The sequence below is a fragment of the Sceloporus occidentalis genome, unplaced genomic scaffold (genome assembly GCF_023333645.1).
Source record: "Sceloporus occidentalis isolate IW3139 unplaced genomic scaffold, rSceOcc1.0.p SCAF_246, whole genome shotgun sequence".
Taxonomy (NCBI): Eukaryota; Metazoa; Chordata; class Lepidosauria; order Squamata; family Phrynosomatidae; genus Sceloporus; species Sceloporus occidentalis.
Genome location: NW_028317226.1, coordinates 60,630 through 79,489, shown reverse-complemented (window position 1 = coordinate 79,489; position 18,860 = coordinate 60,630). Strand labels below are relative to the sequence as shown.

General features: G+C 36.8%; 1 protein-coding gene across 1 annotated transcript; it reads left to right on the top strand.

The window, feature by feature from the left end:
- The first annotated feature begins 5,068 nt into the window (after positions 1 to 5,068).
- On the top strand, positions 5,069 to 5,746 carry LOC149276116 (transmembrane protein 215-like). Its single transcript, XM_089503862.1, has one exon. It carries the CDS (start codon positions 5,069 to 5,071, stop codon positions 5,744 to 5,746), a length of 678 nt encoding a protein of 225 aa, XP_089359988.1.
- The last annotated feature ends 13,114 nt before the right edge of the window (positions 5,747 to 18,860 follow it).

Here is an 18,860-nt window from a genome sequence, read left to right as displayed (position 1 = left end):
CACAAAAAAGGGAGTAGGGAGGAGTCGGGCAACTACAGGCCAGTTAATCTTACATCAGTAGTGGGGAAATTAATGGAAGCTATGTTAAAGGATAAGATTGTTAAACATCTAAAGTCACATTGGTTTCAAGATCATGCCAAATTAATCACATTGATTTTTGATAGGGTGACTAAAGTAATTGATCAAGGTGGTGCAGTAGACATTGCGTATATGGATTTCAGTAAGGCCTTTGACGCTGTCCCACATGGAAGACTTACCAAAAAAACTGCAATCTCTGAGTTTAGATCCCAATGTTGTTAAATGGATCAGGCAGCGGCTGAGTGACAGACAACAGAGGGTTGTAGTCAATGTAATATATTTGGAGCAAGATCTTGTTACCAGTGGAATACCTCAGGGATCTGTAATTGGACCCATTTTCTTTAATATTTGTATTGGTGGTTTAAAAGTAATACCAGGAAATATTACTGTACTGAAACAGTGGTGGATACATGGAATAGCTTTCAAACAGCATAAGGCTAAGCTAGATATAAGACACGGCCAGGGAGTAAGGAAATTATTCAGAGGTTGGGATGACTAGATGGGCTAATGCAATGTAATAAAAGTCCCTGCTGGTATAATCATCATGTGTCTCAATACTTTTGTCCATAAAGTGTAATGGTGGTGCTGCAGTGTATGATCAATGGCTGGATAGGCCTGGTCGCACACCATGTGAGCATAAAAACATTACGTGTGGCCTGTCGTATCCAGTTGTTGGCTCTGAGTCCATCATTAGGTGGCCGTCGGCCATAAAGTGCCAGGCTTGTATCGTTATCCCCAGTCTAGCAATGATCCCATTAATACTACATATTGACTGATAACTGTGATTACAACCATATTCTTTCGGCAGAGCTTCAAAATTGTTTAATTTTTTTAATCTAGTAAATTGTTAAATTGTCCATAAATTATTTTTATCTGTGTGTTTCTTAAGTTTAAGGAACAGAAATATTAAACAATAGTTTCTCCTACTCTGTTTTATTATAACAATATTTTACATTAAACTGCCATTTCTAATTATGCAGGAGACACAGAAAGCATTTGACCCAAATTTTTTTGTCTGCTTCTTTCTATTCCAGTACCATACTTGGCTGGAGTGGTATAATAAAACAACGTCTTGAAGGTACAAGAAATAATTAGGTCAAGTGGCCGTACAATGCCTTCTCCAAAACGGGGGAAGTCACAGTTTAACATAAATTGTGTAGAATATAAAACCTTTCATTGATTAAGAACTAGAAAAGCATTTTTTTTTTTTACAGACTTTATACTTGTCTAATCTATGTAGAAAGTTTGTTTGTTTTGAACAGATCTAACTTTAGACATTAAGATCTACTTTAGTGGAAATTAGTAAAAGTTGTGCAATCACCATAGCAACAATATAATGTTCCTGTTGACTGATGAACTTATACAAGAATGGCTTTTTTTTATACATAACATTTGTGGGGTAAGGTAAGTTATATAACCAATAAAATGATATAAAGTCTAAGAGTAAACTCGGCGAAATGATGACATAAAGCACTGAATATGCCACCGTCCAGGTACATACACCCCATCCCCCATATACATAAGCTAGGTGTCCAAATTGGGACCCGTTCGTTAAGGCGAGTGATAAGAGGGGAGGTGGGGTTGAGGGCCAGGCTGGGCAGGACCATTTACCTTTCTTACCTATCCAATGGGAGCTGTGATTGAGGTCTATACTGGATAAGTACACACCTTAATGTCACAGCGAAGATCAAACCCAGAGAGTTGCCAGGTATGATGATGACTGTCGGTATATGGAAGGCTACCTTTGGTTCAGATGATGAACTGAGTTGAATCCAGTGGCCAGTGCCAGACACACAACTGCAGCGAGGAAAGAAGAAAGAAATACCTGGCAACAGTTACTAGCGCTCAATGCTGCAGGATCTCATGAGTATGTGGCCCCGCTGTCTTTAGGACCTGCCCCCTGGTCCCGGGATCCAGCAAGGAAATGATGGTGAGTATGGGAAGCATGATCATGTATGAACTCATAGGCCACTGTTCATGTATGTATGTATGTATGTGTCTAGGCCCAAGTTCCAATGCAAATTTGGGGTTTAGTGACACTTTTTAATATCTGTAGTTTGATAAGTTCTGCTATTTGTGAATTATCATAAGTCTTGTGCCGTTACAAAAATATTACATTAAAAAAAACACTACATCTAAAATTCTGCAAGTTATTTAATAAGTGTCTTTTTTCAACTGATTTCTCCACTGCCGGTACAATTGTCTTCCACCAAATAACGTACGATTATGTTCTAGCACGACAAATTTGATTTTAAAATGGCTTAAGATAGTAATTCTTTTTTTTTGTGTTCTTCACCTTTGAGAATGTTAATTGATGGATAGATGAAGTTGCTGAGGAAACTTTATCTGCATTGCCAAGTTGGTTGATGTTGCTATGGAAACAAAATGCATTATCAGGTTGGCTGATGTTTGACTGGATAGTATTTTTTTGTGCACAATGGCTTTTGCTGTTTTAAACCTTTTCATTCAGCTCTTCTGATGCTATAGACCTTGCAGTATGTTTAGGTGTAATGTAAAGAAAACACCTGTGTTTCAAGGGAAAAAGGTTAGTTAAGGGTCTTGTTATCAGACTAGTCACATGCCCACCATTCTGCTGAACTTCTTAGAAGGCACAGCTTTCAATCAATGTTCTCTTTCTCATACTTTGTTGCTAATTCTAAAAAGGTACTGTTGCCTTCACAGTTTTTAGCATAACTAAATTCAAAGCAGCCGGTGAACGTTTGCACGCAGACAACCTCCCCTGCTGCCGGCACTTCCGGCGGGGCTGCTATGGTGGAGCACCGAACCGTCATAGAAGCCCCGGCCGAAGTACTGGCCAGCAGCAGTGGAGGTCTGCATCGCACAGAAGTCCACCGGCTGTCCCACTAGACACCAGGGAGTTTGAAACACGGGGAACAAGTACTGGTAAGTCGGGGGGAGGGGGTAAGAGTGGCATGAGGGGTGGTTTTATTGGTTTTCTGGAGGCAGAGTGGCATGTAGGGGGTTAAAAGGCATGTCAGGGAGGCAGAGTGGCATAAATGGGTGTATAAGGCATATCTGGGGGCAGAGTGGCAAATAAGGGGGTTAAAAGGCATAACTGGGGCAGAGTGGGAAATAAAAGGAAATAAAAAACAAAACAATCTTTTATTTCAATCATAGTTTTTATTAAATATGAACAAATCGTTCATATATGTGAATTTACTAGAAAAAAAATTCCTATAGGGTAGTCTTATATTCAGGCTTTTTCTTTTTTCCTAAATTAATATTCAAATTTTGGGGGGGTCATCTTATAATCAGGGTAGTCTTATAATTGAGCAAATGCGATATATATATATATATATATATATATATATATATATACTATTCATACATACAATTTATTACAGAGAAATTTGGTTTAAAATCAAAACTTGAGACAGAAGATGGCAGAACTGGGATATCTAATTTTACTTACCTTACCTTTACTTACCAACGGCAATCAGCAATTTAACAGTATGAGGTGTGAGGTGTGTGTGGTTAATCATGCTGATTCTAAAATCTATTTCTTTCTAAGATGGGCAAGTAAAAGATTAGCTTGTACGGCACTTTTTCTGAAGTAGTCGTAGGGTTAAAAATAAATCTAGAACATTTTAATCATAAAATGAAGTGTATGTGTCATTAAAAGGTCAGTGTTATATAAGCCCGAGAAATAGGAGTGGACAAGTATGATGATCTTGCATTTTGCTCTAAAACAACACTAAAACATTCTGTCTGCACCAATTTGTTTCCCGAGGCACTTCATATATATATGTTGCTTGTTATTTTTGTATATGAGACAGATCTCTTTACACCACATAAAACTTGATGGATCTATTTTATTTGATTAAAAATAATAGGGTTTATTTGATCTCCGTCACTTATACATTGCAATCATGAAGATCCAAAAAAATATAACCAGTGAGGAGCAACAAGGTCCTATGTTGTCTGAGATGTATTTTACTGTAAAAAAAAGAAAAAGAAAACATTGACAAAAAAGTCTGATGTTTTGAGAATTTTTAATCTGCTACATTTACCAGGCAAACAAATATCGTATATTTTTCAAGAAAGATATAACGGTAAATATTCAGGAAATATAATATACCGGTATATAGTCTAATATATTAAAAGAGAGCTTAAAGAACAAGTAATGTTAAATGCTAAGACAAATGTACTGCTTTTTAACAGATCATTTTCAATATACTATTTTTTCACTGAAATTTTTCTGTGTCCCGTGATAGCAAAACAAGCCGTTCCTATTTTTTTTCAATTAAAAAATGCAATATTCATAAGTAACATGTACACGTTATCTGTCCGTGTGTTTCGTGTATTCTAATCCCTCTCATGTTCAAAGAGGTTAAAAGAGCTCTTTGTAACATATCTGTGCCATGACATCATAACTAGTATAAATTCAGTGACTTACAAATATTTACAGAGTGCATGTCGCATTTTTTCCATTTGTTTGCTTCTAGGACCGGTTAGAGATCAAATTTCTATTTTGTTCTTCAGAATAATAAGGCAGGGGCTGTATGGAGCTTTCCCTTTCTAGTATTTTAACTCGACTCCCCTGCTCTTTCTCTATCTCCTCCCTCTTCTCACATACTCTTGCATTAAGAGATGACTGTCTCAGTTTGCATTGAGGCACAGTTTGAACACACGGAGAATTTCACTGTTCTGGCATCCGAAATTACAGCATAAGACTCCCAGTGGACATCAATGTTAGGATCGCATCTGCTCCAGGAGCAATGTTCGCACAGAAGAATAATCTATCGCATTCAGGAGTTATTATTTTTGTCTTTAGGCTGCCCTATATGGGAATAAAAGAATTCTGAGAGGCTCCAGCTTGGTGCCTTCTGTGCAATCAGCAGAGAAACTGGAAATTATTTGCTTCTTACAGAGTCAAGACTACGTTACTTTCTTTACGGATAAGAAAAACAAGGAACAAGGGCTCTCAATGTACCTGTGATCAAAAAGCACTGTCTAATGGTATAAAGAGATGAGACCAGATGATATCAACCCTCGTACAGGACTAGTGGTGGCTTTGATGAGCATATTTCTTGTTTTTGGTTTTATGTTTACTGTTTCTGGGTTCAAAGGAGAGACTCTGGGCTCCATTCCTCTTATTGCTATAGGCCCAGCTATTTTTCTCCCTGGAGCAGCTGCTATTGCAATTACGAGGAGAACCGAAGGCTGTTCAAAGTGGCCCTACAAACGATACTCCTGCTGCAAGAAAACAAAGGATAAAGAAGATGTTGAGCTTTTAAAGACCCCATCAGAAATGGAGTCTGGAAAAGGGAGCTCTAATGAACTGGACAAAAAAGGAGAGTCAAAGGAAAAAGGTGAGGATGCTGAGTCTGGAAAAGTTGTCACTATAGGGGATGCCAGGACGCTCGGTAGTGGAGTGGAAGAAGATGTGGTAGTCAAGTATCTGGAACAATGTTATTCCAAAAACACATTACCAGGTGGAGGGGGGAGCCATAACATCTGTTCTGTTTTTGATAAGACATGTTCTTCGGACAGAGTCATTTACACTGCTACAGAGGAGAAAGTTACTTTTGATCCTAAGGATAAGGATGCCAGTGCCTGTCCTCAAAAAGAGGACAGTCCCAATAAAATGTATTGCTGTTATGTAAAACCCACAGAATTGAAATGGGACCAAGAGACTGTTGTTTAAATCTTTACAAACAAACTTTTTTTGAAACGGATTGCACTGCATGGAGGTTCTGGGTCATTGTTGAAAGCAGCCCAGATACTTATGTTAACAACCTTTTTTTCTCAAATGTTATTACTATGGACCAGCATGTTAAGAGCGACTTATTCGTTTCTACCGACTTGGACCAATTATGTCATCTTTCAATATAGTGCCTTGATATGGATCAGGACCACAGGACATGTGTATTGAATGTTACAGACAATACAAATGTAGAGATAGAAGCTGAGGCAAATTGATGAGATGAGAAACTCGTGAGATATATCTTGTCTTCTAGTAAGGGCCATTTCTTTAATAAAACATATATGACCCAAAACCTAAGGTTTCACATTGATGACCAGTTGAACTGGATGGAAGGTAATTTTTAGTAAGTTCCTCTCTGACATTTGTACAAAGGAGAAGAATAGAATTGTTTACCATTTGAGAGCACATTGCATAGGCTTGTAATAGATAATACAATCCTGGTACACAGTGGGTAATTTTTTCTACTATTATTATTACTGTTTTCTTGAGGCATGCAAAAAAAAAAATAGAAAATGTGTGACCTAGAAAAAAAACTGAAGAAAAAATGAGGTCCTCCTGGAATTTAAAAATGTGTTTATTTTAAAAAAAATGTTAAAAAATAAATTCCACTAAAGCGCTAAATTTGCTTGTGATTATGGTGAATGGCTCTGTTAGATGATCCTACATATATATATATATATATATATATATATATATATATATATATATATATATAGTTGTACTTTGTTTCTGCCACGGAATAAAACTTATTATGCAATATCTATTAATATTATTGATTATTTATGTAATTCAAAATCATGCCTTTCAGGGTTTTGATGATTAAATTGTTTGCATAAAGGAATGATGGAATCATTGCATGCATTGTTAGCTGTGTGTGTGTTTTTTTTTATATTTGCTAACCGGAACAATAACACATATGCCACTGAAGAAGCTTAGATTAGGATGGTTTTTCTTTTATACTGGCTGAGATATTAATACGTATGTATGGGAAGTATGTTTGGCATGAATTAATTTACCCATATCATAATAACTTGTATAGGCAAATTTTATGTAATATCAATTCATTTCTCACCTCCTGAAGAACATAGAAAAATATATGGCAATGGAGAGATTAATGTCAAAAGTTGACAATGCATTTAAGGTAGGGCTTGGATCCATCTCAATAGGTAGCATAACAGCATAAAAATATGCTGACCAGCAAAAAATGGTGAAGGAAAAGTGTGCATTTTAAAAAGAATACTTTTATCCTTAAACACATAGAACTTATTTATTACTCACAGCAGTAAACTGTGTTCTAGGCGTAATTTAGTATTCTTATTGTTTAAAACTAAAGGTTGATTCAGTTTCTAAAAACTACAGTTGTGCCTTTATGAATTATCTCACTTGCCTTAAATTAATTCAAATCTCAAAAGCATTAACAGTATCTGCAGAAACTATGTCACCAGGTAGCATGTTCTACAGATCTACTGCCCTCTGTAAAGAAAACCTCCATCTGGTAAGCATTGTTTTTAATATCATAATACCAAATAGGAACTTTCAGGTTTGACTTGAGTTTCAGGGTCTATGCTGATGTAATGTCTCTTTATGGTAAATGGGCAAATTCTCAAGGTCATAGAGCCTGGAGCTGACACCATCATACTCTACTCTGATTTAATAGTACCTGAACATCCCAGATGGTGCTTCCCTCATTGATATATAGCAGTTGAATTCTCTGCATGAACACTTGATTTATATCTTAGCTTCCTAAGTGGTAATGATAGTCATAATACCCATTAATGAAGCAACGGAGGGCTGCATTCTGCATATTCTCGGTGACGTCTAAACTGCGCTTTATAGAGGGACGGCTTGTAACATCCACAAACTCAGATAAATTGAATTGAGCAACTCACTTAATCTCATCCAAGAAGGTTAGATCATAATGACCATATCATCAGGTGTAGTAGTCCTTCGGTTGTGGATGAAATTACATTTTACTGTAATCTGGGTTCTCTTTAGATTTGCCTAATAGGCAGCAGGCACAACATTTAATTAGTGGGCTTGTAAGGCAGATATTTTATCTTTGTAGAGCTGTTTGTCCCCAACTACTCCCCAATCAATTCTATCACTTCCCCTTGCGAGGGTATCCTTGTATGAATAGCCTAGCATCCCTAGCCTGGATTAATCACTCCTAGCTCCCATATGAAAAGGGGAGATCTTATGCCAGCACTTGGAGTTCCCAGTTGTAACTTATTATTATTATATTATAACTGGCTTGGGGTTAGTGGTAGGTTGACAAGACAGCAAGCTTATCCTTGCCTCTTACCCACTTTAAGGGAGATGGCTTATGGAAATTTTACTCCATTTTAAATCAGTGTGTACACTAAACAGTCTGTGTAATCCTTTTTTCCAAATAAAAAAGTATTTAAGTCCAGGTAGGCCCGTACTGGCCATATGGCACACTGGTCAAATGTCTGGTAGGTCAGTGGTTTATCCGTGGAGATTGAATCCTGCAGTGTGCGGGTGCTGGCTGGATACACACGACCACACTCTGTGAGGGTATAATAATGTAAGGCGTGACCGCGTCTTACCAGCTGGTGGCTGCATATATATTATCTGGAGGCTGTCTGCCATAAAGTGCTTAATCATAACAGGCTTGCCCCGGGTTCAGGCATCAAGTATTTTAAATAGACTTGGGGTTTTTAGCTCTTCTGGCTAAGTCTTTCCCTTTAACTCTTTCAGGGCATAAAGCATTTGTGATAAATTGTTCATAAAGTGAACCCCAGATACCAACCACAATGACATAACTCACCACATAACATGTGGTGGCATTTTAGGATCCCCTGTCTGTGATTGCTAAAAGCAATTCCAGAAAATCGGTTTTGTTTAGTGTAATGGTCCTGTAATAAAGCAGTCTAATATACCTGCCAGAATTTTTTTTTTTTAATATGTATTATCCAACCCTCTCCAAGACACATTTGCAACAAGACAATGTGTAGTAAACCAATAAAAAGAGCAAAGAAAGCATCCAGTAAGAATGTAAAAGTCCTGGGTACCTCAGGATATTGCTCAAAATATTGGCACCAGAATCTTTCTCCCGCCTATCCGAAGTCTTGCATGTTTATCACTACACACCATACTTTCATTAAACAGAGAAGCTTTATCTTTATAGCTAGATGTTAAAAGTTATTCTTGTCACAGTCCGACCAGCAGCTTCTACAAAGTTAAAGAACAGTATAATTAATTATATGTTTTTTGTTACCATGGAGCATGTTCGCTGCAAGGACTAGTGATTGTGACCACCACCAGCCATAAAAAAAAGAAAAATCTATTCAAATAAATGGTTGTTAAAAAAACCAAAACAGGCTGGTAAGATTTTGTGAATTACAACTCTCATTAACATCAGACATAATAATAATGATGATTATGGGAATTGTAGCCTTAAAAAGAGGGTGCACCATAGGGGCAAACATTTGTAAATTATACATTTTTATACATTTTATTTTAACTTTGCAATAATTAAAGGCAAAAACAATTGTTTTGTTTTTTTAATAAATACTCATACACTTGGAAGTCTGTATTGATGACAATGTATATAAACATAAATAAGGAGGTTGCAAATGGCATTGGATGTCCCATACAGAAGCCACTTATTTCAAAAAAGTTGCAAATGTGGTCTTATTTTTGGCAACATGTGACTTCAGACATCAGCAGGTGATAGTACTGTAATTCAAATTAAGAATTATCACTGACATCAGTTTTGCAGTCACCTGTCAATGATAGCGTCTCATAGATAATAACTAGCAAACAGAAGTATTTAATATCTTTTTTGTTTGCAGTTATATTTCACATGAATATGTTTTTTAATAATTGTGATTTTTTCTTGAATGAGTCCTCCAGGGATTCACATAAATTCGATTCTCAGGTTAACTCCTTGTGGTTTTGTCGACACAATTTTCAGAGGGAGATTACGTCAAAGGCAAAGCAGTAAATCTTGTATTCCCCCTCTTTCAGTTTCCCTTCTGCCCTGCCATTTTTAATTACATCTCATCCTTTCCTATCTTCAATTTACAGGGGACTAGCATTCGCCCGGGATAAAAAAACAGCAGGCAGATTGCCCTTTTTGGTGATCAGGCTCCACAATGTATCACTGCTCGATTGGCAGGATATAAGGAAGATATCCCCAACCGGCCCATTTATACTACGGAGTCTGTATCGAGCCGGCGCATCCTACATAAAATGCTCTAAAAAGTGCAGCATGTGTTTGTGTCAGGGAGTGTCATATCCCGCCATTCCACAGTGAGGACAGAAGCTGTGGAAGGGTCAGGCCCAGGGTAATGCCCAAGATAAATACACCTCTGTTCTCAGCCCGGCCTATTTCCACCATTTCCATCCTTTCATGATGAAGATCTTGGTAGGCAGTGCTGGCTAATGACCATCAGAGCCGATTGTCTCAAAACCCCTTTCCTGTCCATTACATCAATGAAAAGCAAAATGGCATATGAATAAACTAAGGTGAAAGAAGAAGGAGGCCAGTCCAACCTGTCCAGCCGAGCCTCTACACAAGAGCCCTATAGACTAGTACTGAGCGTACCCCCTGATGGAGGCCTGGGCTGTGTAATTAAACTTTTTTAAAATACATTTCTAAATTGTAATTTACATAAGGGGGACTACAAGAAGAATTTTTTATGTGTCAAAAAACTGCATTTTAAGGAGTGGAAAAGGAAAAAAAAAAGGTATGTCTCATAATGTTATGAAATGATTCCATTTTCATTAAAAATGAGCAAACCATGACCTAACGGTAGCCAAGGTCTTAGTTCACAGTCAGTAGCGGAAGAGAAAATAATTGGTTTTATTTATCCTTAAGTGTTTTGTTCACCTTTCACTAACAATATATGTTTTTCCATTTTAGTTTTGCCTGCATCATTGCATGGATAAACAATCATATAGAACACCTTGACAAATTAAAATGCAGTGGTACCAATCTAAATAACCTTACACAGCAAGTATTTTGGTATTTCAGCCCTAAAGTACACTTATGGGGTTTGACTCTGTTATGTCTAATAAATTAAACAATATTTCTTTTAGGTAGCTAGCCAGGCATTTCTGGGAAAGTATGGGTATAGAAAAATATATTATTTGGCATGAATTAAAAGAAGTGGATATTTTGCAATATCAAACTAGATTATATGCCTGTAGGGTGAAGGGGTTGTTTCAATTATATAGCAATTATTAGTCTGAAGCTAAAAAAACATAGAACTACAGAAAGGAATTATAGACACTAAGTAGCAGTATTGCAAGATCAGTGTCCAAAACCTCTTATGATCAAATAGTTTTATAGGAGTATGAAACTGGAAGCGATCTGGATTTAGCAACAAGAATGAACTATCAGCTTCATAAATAACAAAACTGAATAGTCCACAATGACATTGATTACACATTTATTAAGAAATGCAATGGTTTAGAAAAAAAATAAATTATAAACTTGATGAGGAGTGAAGGCCCTAAGCAGAGATTTTTACATTGCATTTTATATAAAGAGCCCCAGCAGACTCCACAATAGGAGGGAGCAGGGCAGGATTGGGAAAAATCCCAGAGCCTCTTTTTTTTAAACAAAATGTCACATTGGTTGATCATCATACCAAGTTAAAGGAGATAAAAAGTACTTTATATTCCTGTGTACTCTGTCATTTTGATCTGTTACTGGCCAATGTGGCAACATGACACATTCATTTTAAGAAGCAAGAATGACGGTACGCAAGAACCCAACCCACTATGGATTTGAGACTAATTACTCTGTTCCAACATGTTGCACTAATCTGACACTAAGGCCCACAAACTACACAATATTCCTGCAAGATCACATAATTATCAAGTTATCACAAAAAAGAGAATGAGTGCTTCCTGTCACGATTATGGGTTTGGCACACTGAGGCCTAAAATAAATGGCAATTATTGCCCCTTTAAGCCTAAAGGAAACCCCAATTCATAGTTTATATAAAATGTATAATGGATGCTGCTTATGTAGGCGGAACTCCCTTTGATTTCTATGAAAGGAAATTAAAAAGAATTTGTTATGATCATTATTTGCTTCAGTAGTGGCATGCAGGTTGGTGAGTCAAATGAGACAGAATTCTCATTTTCTAACCCCAATGACATACATGACTAGTCCTTTTAACTAGTGTAATTTTAGTAGCAATTGCATGTAAGGATAGGGGACGTCTGTACAGACTGAGTTTTCAGGTCTTATTGTAATTGCTTAAAAGTGATACAATTTACTTGATAGTATCAATTAAATGAAAGAGGTAAAATAATCTATTCTATAAATACCTCTATAAATTAATCAAGATATATAGAGAGGAAACAGTACAACATTTTCTATATCTTCATTTTATATATTTCATTTTACATTTTGCTTACAAAGAGTGTATTTTACAGTATAACGGGCATTTCTTCTCCACTGTGATCCTTATTTCCAGCCCTTCCTCTTTTGCCTTTCATGCCAATAAAGTAATTAAATGTTTGTTTTAATTACGCCCCCTCCACAGAGGTGACTGCTGTATTGCCATCTCTGCTCTTCCTTCATGCTGTGATTGTAAAAAGAAGCCTGGGATGTGCAAATGTCTCAGCCATGCAACACGATAAATTGTGAAATATTTTTCGGTCCATGCCTTCTAGTAAAACTAGAGAATGTATTTTGCCCCAAAGAAAACAGTAAAAGTAACATAACAATTTTCTTGCCCCTGACCCCTTAGTAAATGTATCATATGTATGTAGTGGCATATGCATGTTTATTGCACAAGACACTGATAGTATATTATAATGAGGGTACACATTAGAAGGGGTAAGCCTAGGGTTGATGGCACCCTGTAACTACATGCATGCACATACTAACACACAAACTTGCTCTAACACCAACTAAAACACCATGCACTTACACACAATCTCCCCCTCTCCCTGGCATCACTAACCTTAAGCTTACTCCTGACACTCTGGCACCATACATCGACACAAACACTCACACTAACAGTGTGCACTAACACGCGCATAAAAAACTAGTATCAGATACTAGCACACCGTCAAAACTGGTCTTTCGGCAGTCAGAAGGAACATCTGTGCAACAGGCACGGATCCCTCCATGTCATGTCATGGTTCCACAATGTCTGCCTGATGCTATGGGAGGAGACGGTCGGGAAGTAGCTGTTCTATGTCTTGAGCTTTCATTTTATTTTTAAGGCCCTGCACCCAATTTTGAAGGGAGCATGATCAACGTTTGCTACAGCACTATTGAAGACACATTTAGTTAATTGCTCAGTTGTCTTGGTGCTTGCCATTGCAACTTAACTTTGTTTTATATGCCCCTGTCCTTTTCCCTGTGCCTGAGACCTGCTCCAGGTCCCAGTCCTTTCTCCTGTATCCCTCCTGGCTGTTGTTTTATAGCTTGATTTTGAACCTGTCTGTGGATTTTGCCTCTGCCTATGGTTTCCTGCCCGGACAGCTGACCCAGCTTGCCTTCTGACCTTACCCCACGGTTTTGGTCTATGGTATGCTACCGGTTGCTGATCTCTGGCTTGGCTTCTGACTCAGCCTTACAGTTCCTGTAAACACAATGCCAGACCAACTATCACCCTGTGTGTATTTACAGACTAGTGACTGGTCTGCAAAAAAAGGTTCCAAACCGCCCAGATTCAAGTAGGCTCTAACATTATGTGACACACACTCATGCTTACACCATACACTAATATACACATACACAATAAATGCCAAATACTCATGATAATATTCACACATGCTAACACCAAACATTAACACACACACTAATGCTAGCACCATATATTATCACACACACCATCCGCTACTACATGCACACTCTACCTCTATACAGTTACAATCTAGCTAATACCATACGTTAATGTGCACACACTGACACCAATTGCAAAAAAACACACACATGCTAACGCTTACATGGATGCTAACACCAAATACCAATACACACACTCATGCTAGCACCATACACTAACTCTAACACCATACAACAACTGTAAAATACAAGATTTGGGCAAAGTAACAAATATGCTGAAAGTACTTATCTATAACGTTAGTATTCCTGAGCGATCAGTGAATGGAAAAACAGAAAGAGCGTTAATTAGTAGTTCATTGAATACTGGTGTGATATAGCCTAATGTTTACATTTGTAAACAATTTTTAACACAAATTTCTTTTAGTTCTTTATAAGCCAAGAACATTTGCCTGACAGAAATTAATAATTATTTTGTAATGGGTTTCATCCTCAGATGCAGTCTCAGCAGGGTTTTGTGTCTAAAAACAACTTACAAGTGATTTTCATTCTTTTTGGGAAGAGCCTAAAGGGGTTTTAATTCAATGGAACATGGAATTACACTCACTTACAGTTTACCTTAAAGATCTGCTAATCTATACATCTGGTAAGTGCTTTCACTGATTGCATTTTAAGAACTCTAGAGATATTAATATGCATAGCCAACATAATTTTACATACACAGTGGTTTTTAAATAAAACTAATTGCTTCACTTGAAGGAAAACAGTATTTTGTTTTGCAAATTACTTCTAAAGATCACTGTGACAAATATGTATAATATAAATTTATTTATGTTTCATTCGATATCATACATCCAGAAATTGCAATAATATAACAAATAGTATCCATGACATATGTTTAAACAATTCTGGCAAATAGACATAAAAGCATACAAGTGCCATAAAATGCAAATAAAAAAGATGAACTAAGTATCACACGTATACCATATCTGGTGAAGTATATGTAAGAAACACATAAAATATTTTGAGATATCACATGGCTGCCCATTTTTTTGGTCTCACTGGGGTTTCTGTAATATATTGTCCTTTATCGATATATACACATTGTGTGGTACCACCGAAACACATAATATGGAAGATCAATGGGAAGACTTGTCCATCCTGGAGCAGCATCCCATGTGATATTTACTGTTGGTAAACTATATAACAACCAATCTTTCTCCTCTGGTCCATCTCTAGGATATTTATCTTCATTTGTATGAAGGTCCTTTGTGGCAACTGTTTGTCTCACCAAGAGTCAGGAAGATAGGTAAGAGGTAGATGATAGATTGTATATATTCTACCAAGTTCTAAAATGTCAACATTTTTACAGGTTTTTATATATCTGCATTTGGGTTCATTTTCATGATGCATTTTCATGGCATTTTAAAATGTTCCTGAATGTATAACAACCACACATGAAACAAAAAACCCCACAGTTTGGGTACCTTTCTGGTAGCTTGAAACTGACAAAAAATTTCAAATGATTAAATGTGCTTCTTCTATTGGGAAACAAGAACATTACAACAATTGAGTTAGGGACCCAATGCTAGGGAGGTGTTGGCATGTAATCGCATTTGATTGATGGCTTTTGGGGGATAATCCTTTCTGTGGCAGGTTTTACTTACATTACTTTAAACTTGCTAGTATACCTGCCTGCAGGGTGTTAGAGTTATACACATCCCCTCTACTTTAATTGGTAGTTATATTGATCATCCCAGATCTAACTGTGCAGGTCAGCTGAAAAGTAGAATGTGCTGCATTATCCCATGACACTTTACAAACTCACAAAGTCACCTAAAAGTCTTTCTTCCCTCAGGTCTTTCATTGTACCTTTTTGTGAATCAATAAACTATGCTATGTTCTAGTTATAAAGCAAACTCAGAGACCTCTTTTTTGACCTATGTATTACTTTACAAGAGTCTCGTACTACAACACATAATAATGAAATGGTATTTGCTAAGAATACATTTTTTTAAGGTTCTCACTTCTCAAGACACAATCCTACTTTTCATGTTCTGTCAGAAAGTAAATGGGAAAAAACCCACTTGGTGAATGCTGTGGAAATACATGAAAAAAATAAACAATGTTCTCTGTAGGTGTAGCAATTCTGGGCTTGTGTCCAATGTCCTTGAAAATGCCATCAATGCAATGTAGATGATTAAGGACCTTTGTGCATGTGAAGCATTGGAGACTGTGTCCTGCATTATCAAATATAGCTACTGTGTTGTTTCATCTTACTTTGTGCCAAACAACTTGTATATTCATATGTTGCTTTCCAGTACATGTGACTTTAAATTTTGCAAGTTGCAGGAGAGTGCGTGTGAGTTAAATGGGAATATTGGTAGGCTCTAAGCCTCTAACCCCAAAATGGTTAATGATTTCATTACCCCCAAACACCATAACACACACAGAGGAGAGAGGGGGCAATTGTCTCTTCTCCCACCTTTGAAAACATGCCCAGAGGACTATATATATACATATACACTACACCTTAATAGTTGCCTCTTTCAATATCATATTGTATTTTTGTTATGTTGGTCTCAACAGCAATCTGTCTTCTTTCCAGCTCTCACACTGGTATCCTGCATGGTATGATTTTACACCAATTCTAAACCCACTCCTAAATTTGTCCAACTTTCCTCAATTCCAGTTGGCACCATTAGCCTTTAAATACTGTCAGTTTTTGGTGCTGGTGTAGTTCTGGGGCTACTTTTGGGCGTTTGTAACTGTCTGAAAACATTTGTAGGAATGTAGTTGTCTTGCTAAGAATAAATATTTTTTAAGAGAAATATAAACATATGTTAGGCTTCTTTATGTCTCATGAAATAATTTAAACACATTAAGCACACACTCACAATTAAGTTTAGTCTTCTGTCATTTCTTTTATCAACATTTGTATGTGTTAGTATCTTGTTAAAACATAGGATAAATTAATGTTAGAATTCCAGGCAAACTTACATTTTAAGCATGTTTACTGTACTTCAAAGACATCCCTCTTTCCTGTAACCTGAATGATCTGGATACTTAGCATTAATCCTGGAAAAACAAACCCTTTGTATGGGTGTGATGTCAAATTTGAGACATGAGGATTGCAGAATAGAACCTTAAATACCTAGATCAACTTTTATCTATCACTGATTATCTAATTCTTTTGTAAGACATGTTATATGGTATACCTAGTATGGCATTGTGAATGGTCACACAGCAGCATATAAAGAACATCATATTTTTCCCTTTTCTTTTGATAAAATATTCCGGGATATAAAAAGTTTGTTATATACTATCCAGATTGAAGAACTTTGTATCGCCAATGTAATTACGTAACAGAGACTCACCTCTTTCACCAATTGCTTTTTAAGATGTTCTGTCATAGGACTGGGTTTCCACCAAGATGATTCCAGTCCTCCAGAAGAAGCCACATGAGTGAACAGCAAAGCAGGAGTCATGGTTTTAATACCTCAAACAAATACCTCCTAAATGGGGAGATCTAGTGGCCCTAAATCCTCATTTTGGGAATTATTCCATGAAGCTAGGCATTGCTTTCTCTAGCAACCGGCTAGACTAAAGTGTAATATGGCAACATAGGGTGTTTGAGGTGTTGTTTCATATTTAACCAGCCTAATTTTCTTTCTAGCAATTCATTCTATTTTTGGGGGGTTTCTTTTAGATGCAAGTCATGTTTTAATTAAATCTGTCAACACCATAGAGACGATGGGCTGTCGGTAAGGGGCCATTGCAAAAATAATGGAAAAAAAAAAAATACCACTTTCTGCCAGATGAAAATAGATGTTAGAAACGTCCATTTTTTGCACTGGAGTATTCCTTTACAACACTAGCACATTATGATTGATGCATGACTTCCATTATAGTCAATGCAGCTTCCAATATTTTTGGCATGACCCCTTTCCATGAGCTGAAGGTGTGGACCCAGGTGCTGACTGAATACTGATAGTACTAATTTTTTTTTTTATAGGTTATCCCCATTGAGTGCCAAGGGGTTTATAAACTCAAATGAAACTTTTGAGTGCTCTCATCAACTTGCAAACTATTATGTATATTGATGAATAGATAAATTGTGTACCGTGTTTTAGCAGGCATGTGCATGCAATATCAAGTCATATTAGTCGAGTAAACATTTTTTTGTGAATAGACTTCACTGCCATGTATTTGTATATGGATTTCTTAAAGTGTATCCAACTCATGGTCTAATTCGATTAAAAACTAAGGGATTTAAGTAACAGTTTTCTTATAAATAAGGCTGTTTTAAGCATATAACTCACACAATGTATAACAGCTGGACACTGACAACCTTTCTAGATGTTATGCTTCCAAAGAAGAGGGTACAAAAATAAAAATAAATAGTTTGAACCACACACCTATATATGGGATTGTCAAATGTTTCTGTTGCGGTATTTGCGGTTCACTGCACGACCTTGTAAATAATCCCAACTGACTAAAGCTCTTCAACTAGATTTTATGTGATGAGTACCTGGGGTCCAGGGCCACCTGGATTTCCACAGGTCTGTTGGGTTACAGTTGAATAAATGAGAGGATACATTTGGAGTGAACCAAACTGAAAAATAACAGCATAAAATAAGTATGGGGAATGTCCTATTTGATAATGGGAATGGTCATCAGGTAGGCTAACCTGCTTTATTGCCCCATGGGACCTTAAATCCACCTAAATCTCTTTGACCATTCTGCAAGATTTAATTTAAATAATCACTGAAAAAACATAGGATTAGGAGACATGAACCAAAAGGTAGAACGCCAGACATTTATTTTTTTCTCTACCAATTAGTTACCAATATTCATTCAGGATTGTTACCTTTTAAGTATGCCTGGATAAAGCATGGGTGGTCCCATGGAAGATAGTGTTGATCCATTTGCTATACCTTTGATATGAATTTGTTGCTTCTTGATGCACTTCTTGGAATTTTTGGTGGTAGCCAATATGGTGCAAGCTTAAACATGGTTGTAGATCACAGATGTCACTACAACATTTTTTGTTACACATTATAAAACTCGAAATCTCATCTGAAACCAGGGACTAACAAACACCCAGAAGGTTACTTCTAGAACAGCAGCTCTTATGAAAAGCAAGCCATTACAATATTACCGGTATATAAAACGAATGTACTTCTTGTGAGACACAGGATGACAACTTTGACCGTTCACACTGATCTTCCAAGTGGTTAATCTTGATATTTCAATGTATTAATATTGGAGAAATAATAC

Bases quoted from the DNA above. Each gene is read 5' to 3' on its own strand.
- LOC149276116 (XM_089503862.1), top strand. From the start codon at position 5,069: ATGAGACCAGATGATATCAACCCTCGTACAGGACTAGTGGTGGCTTTG.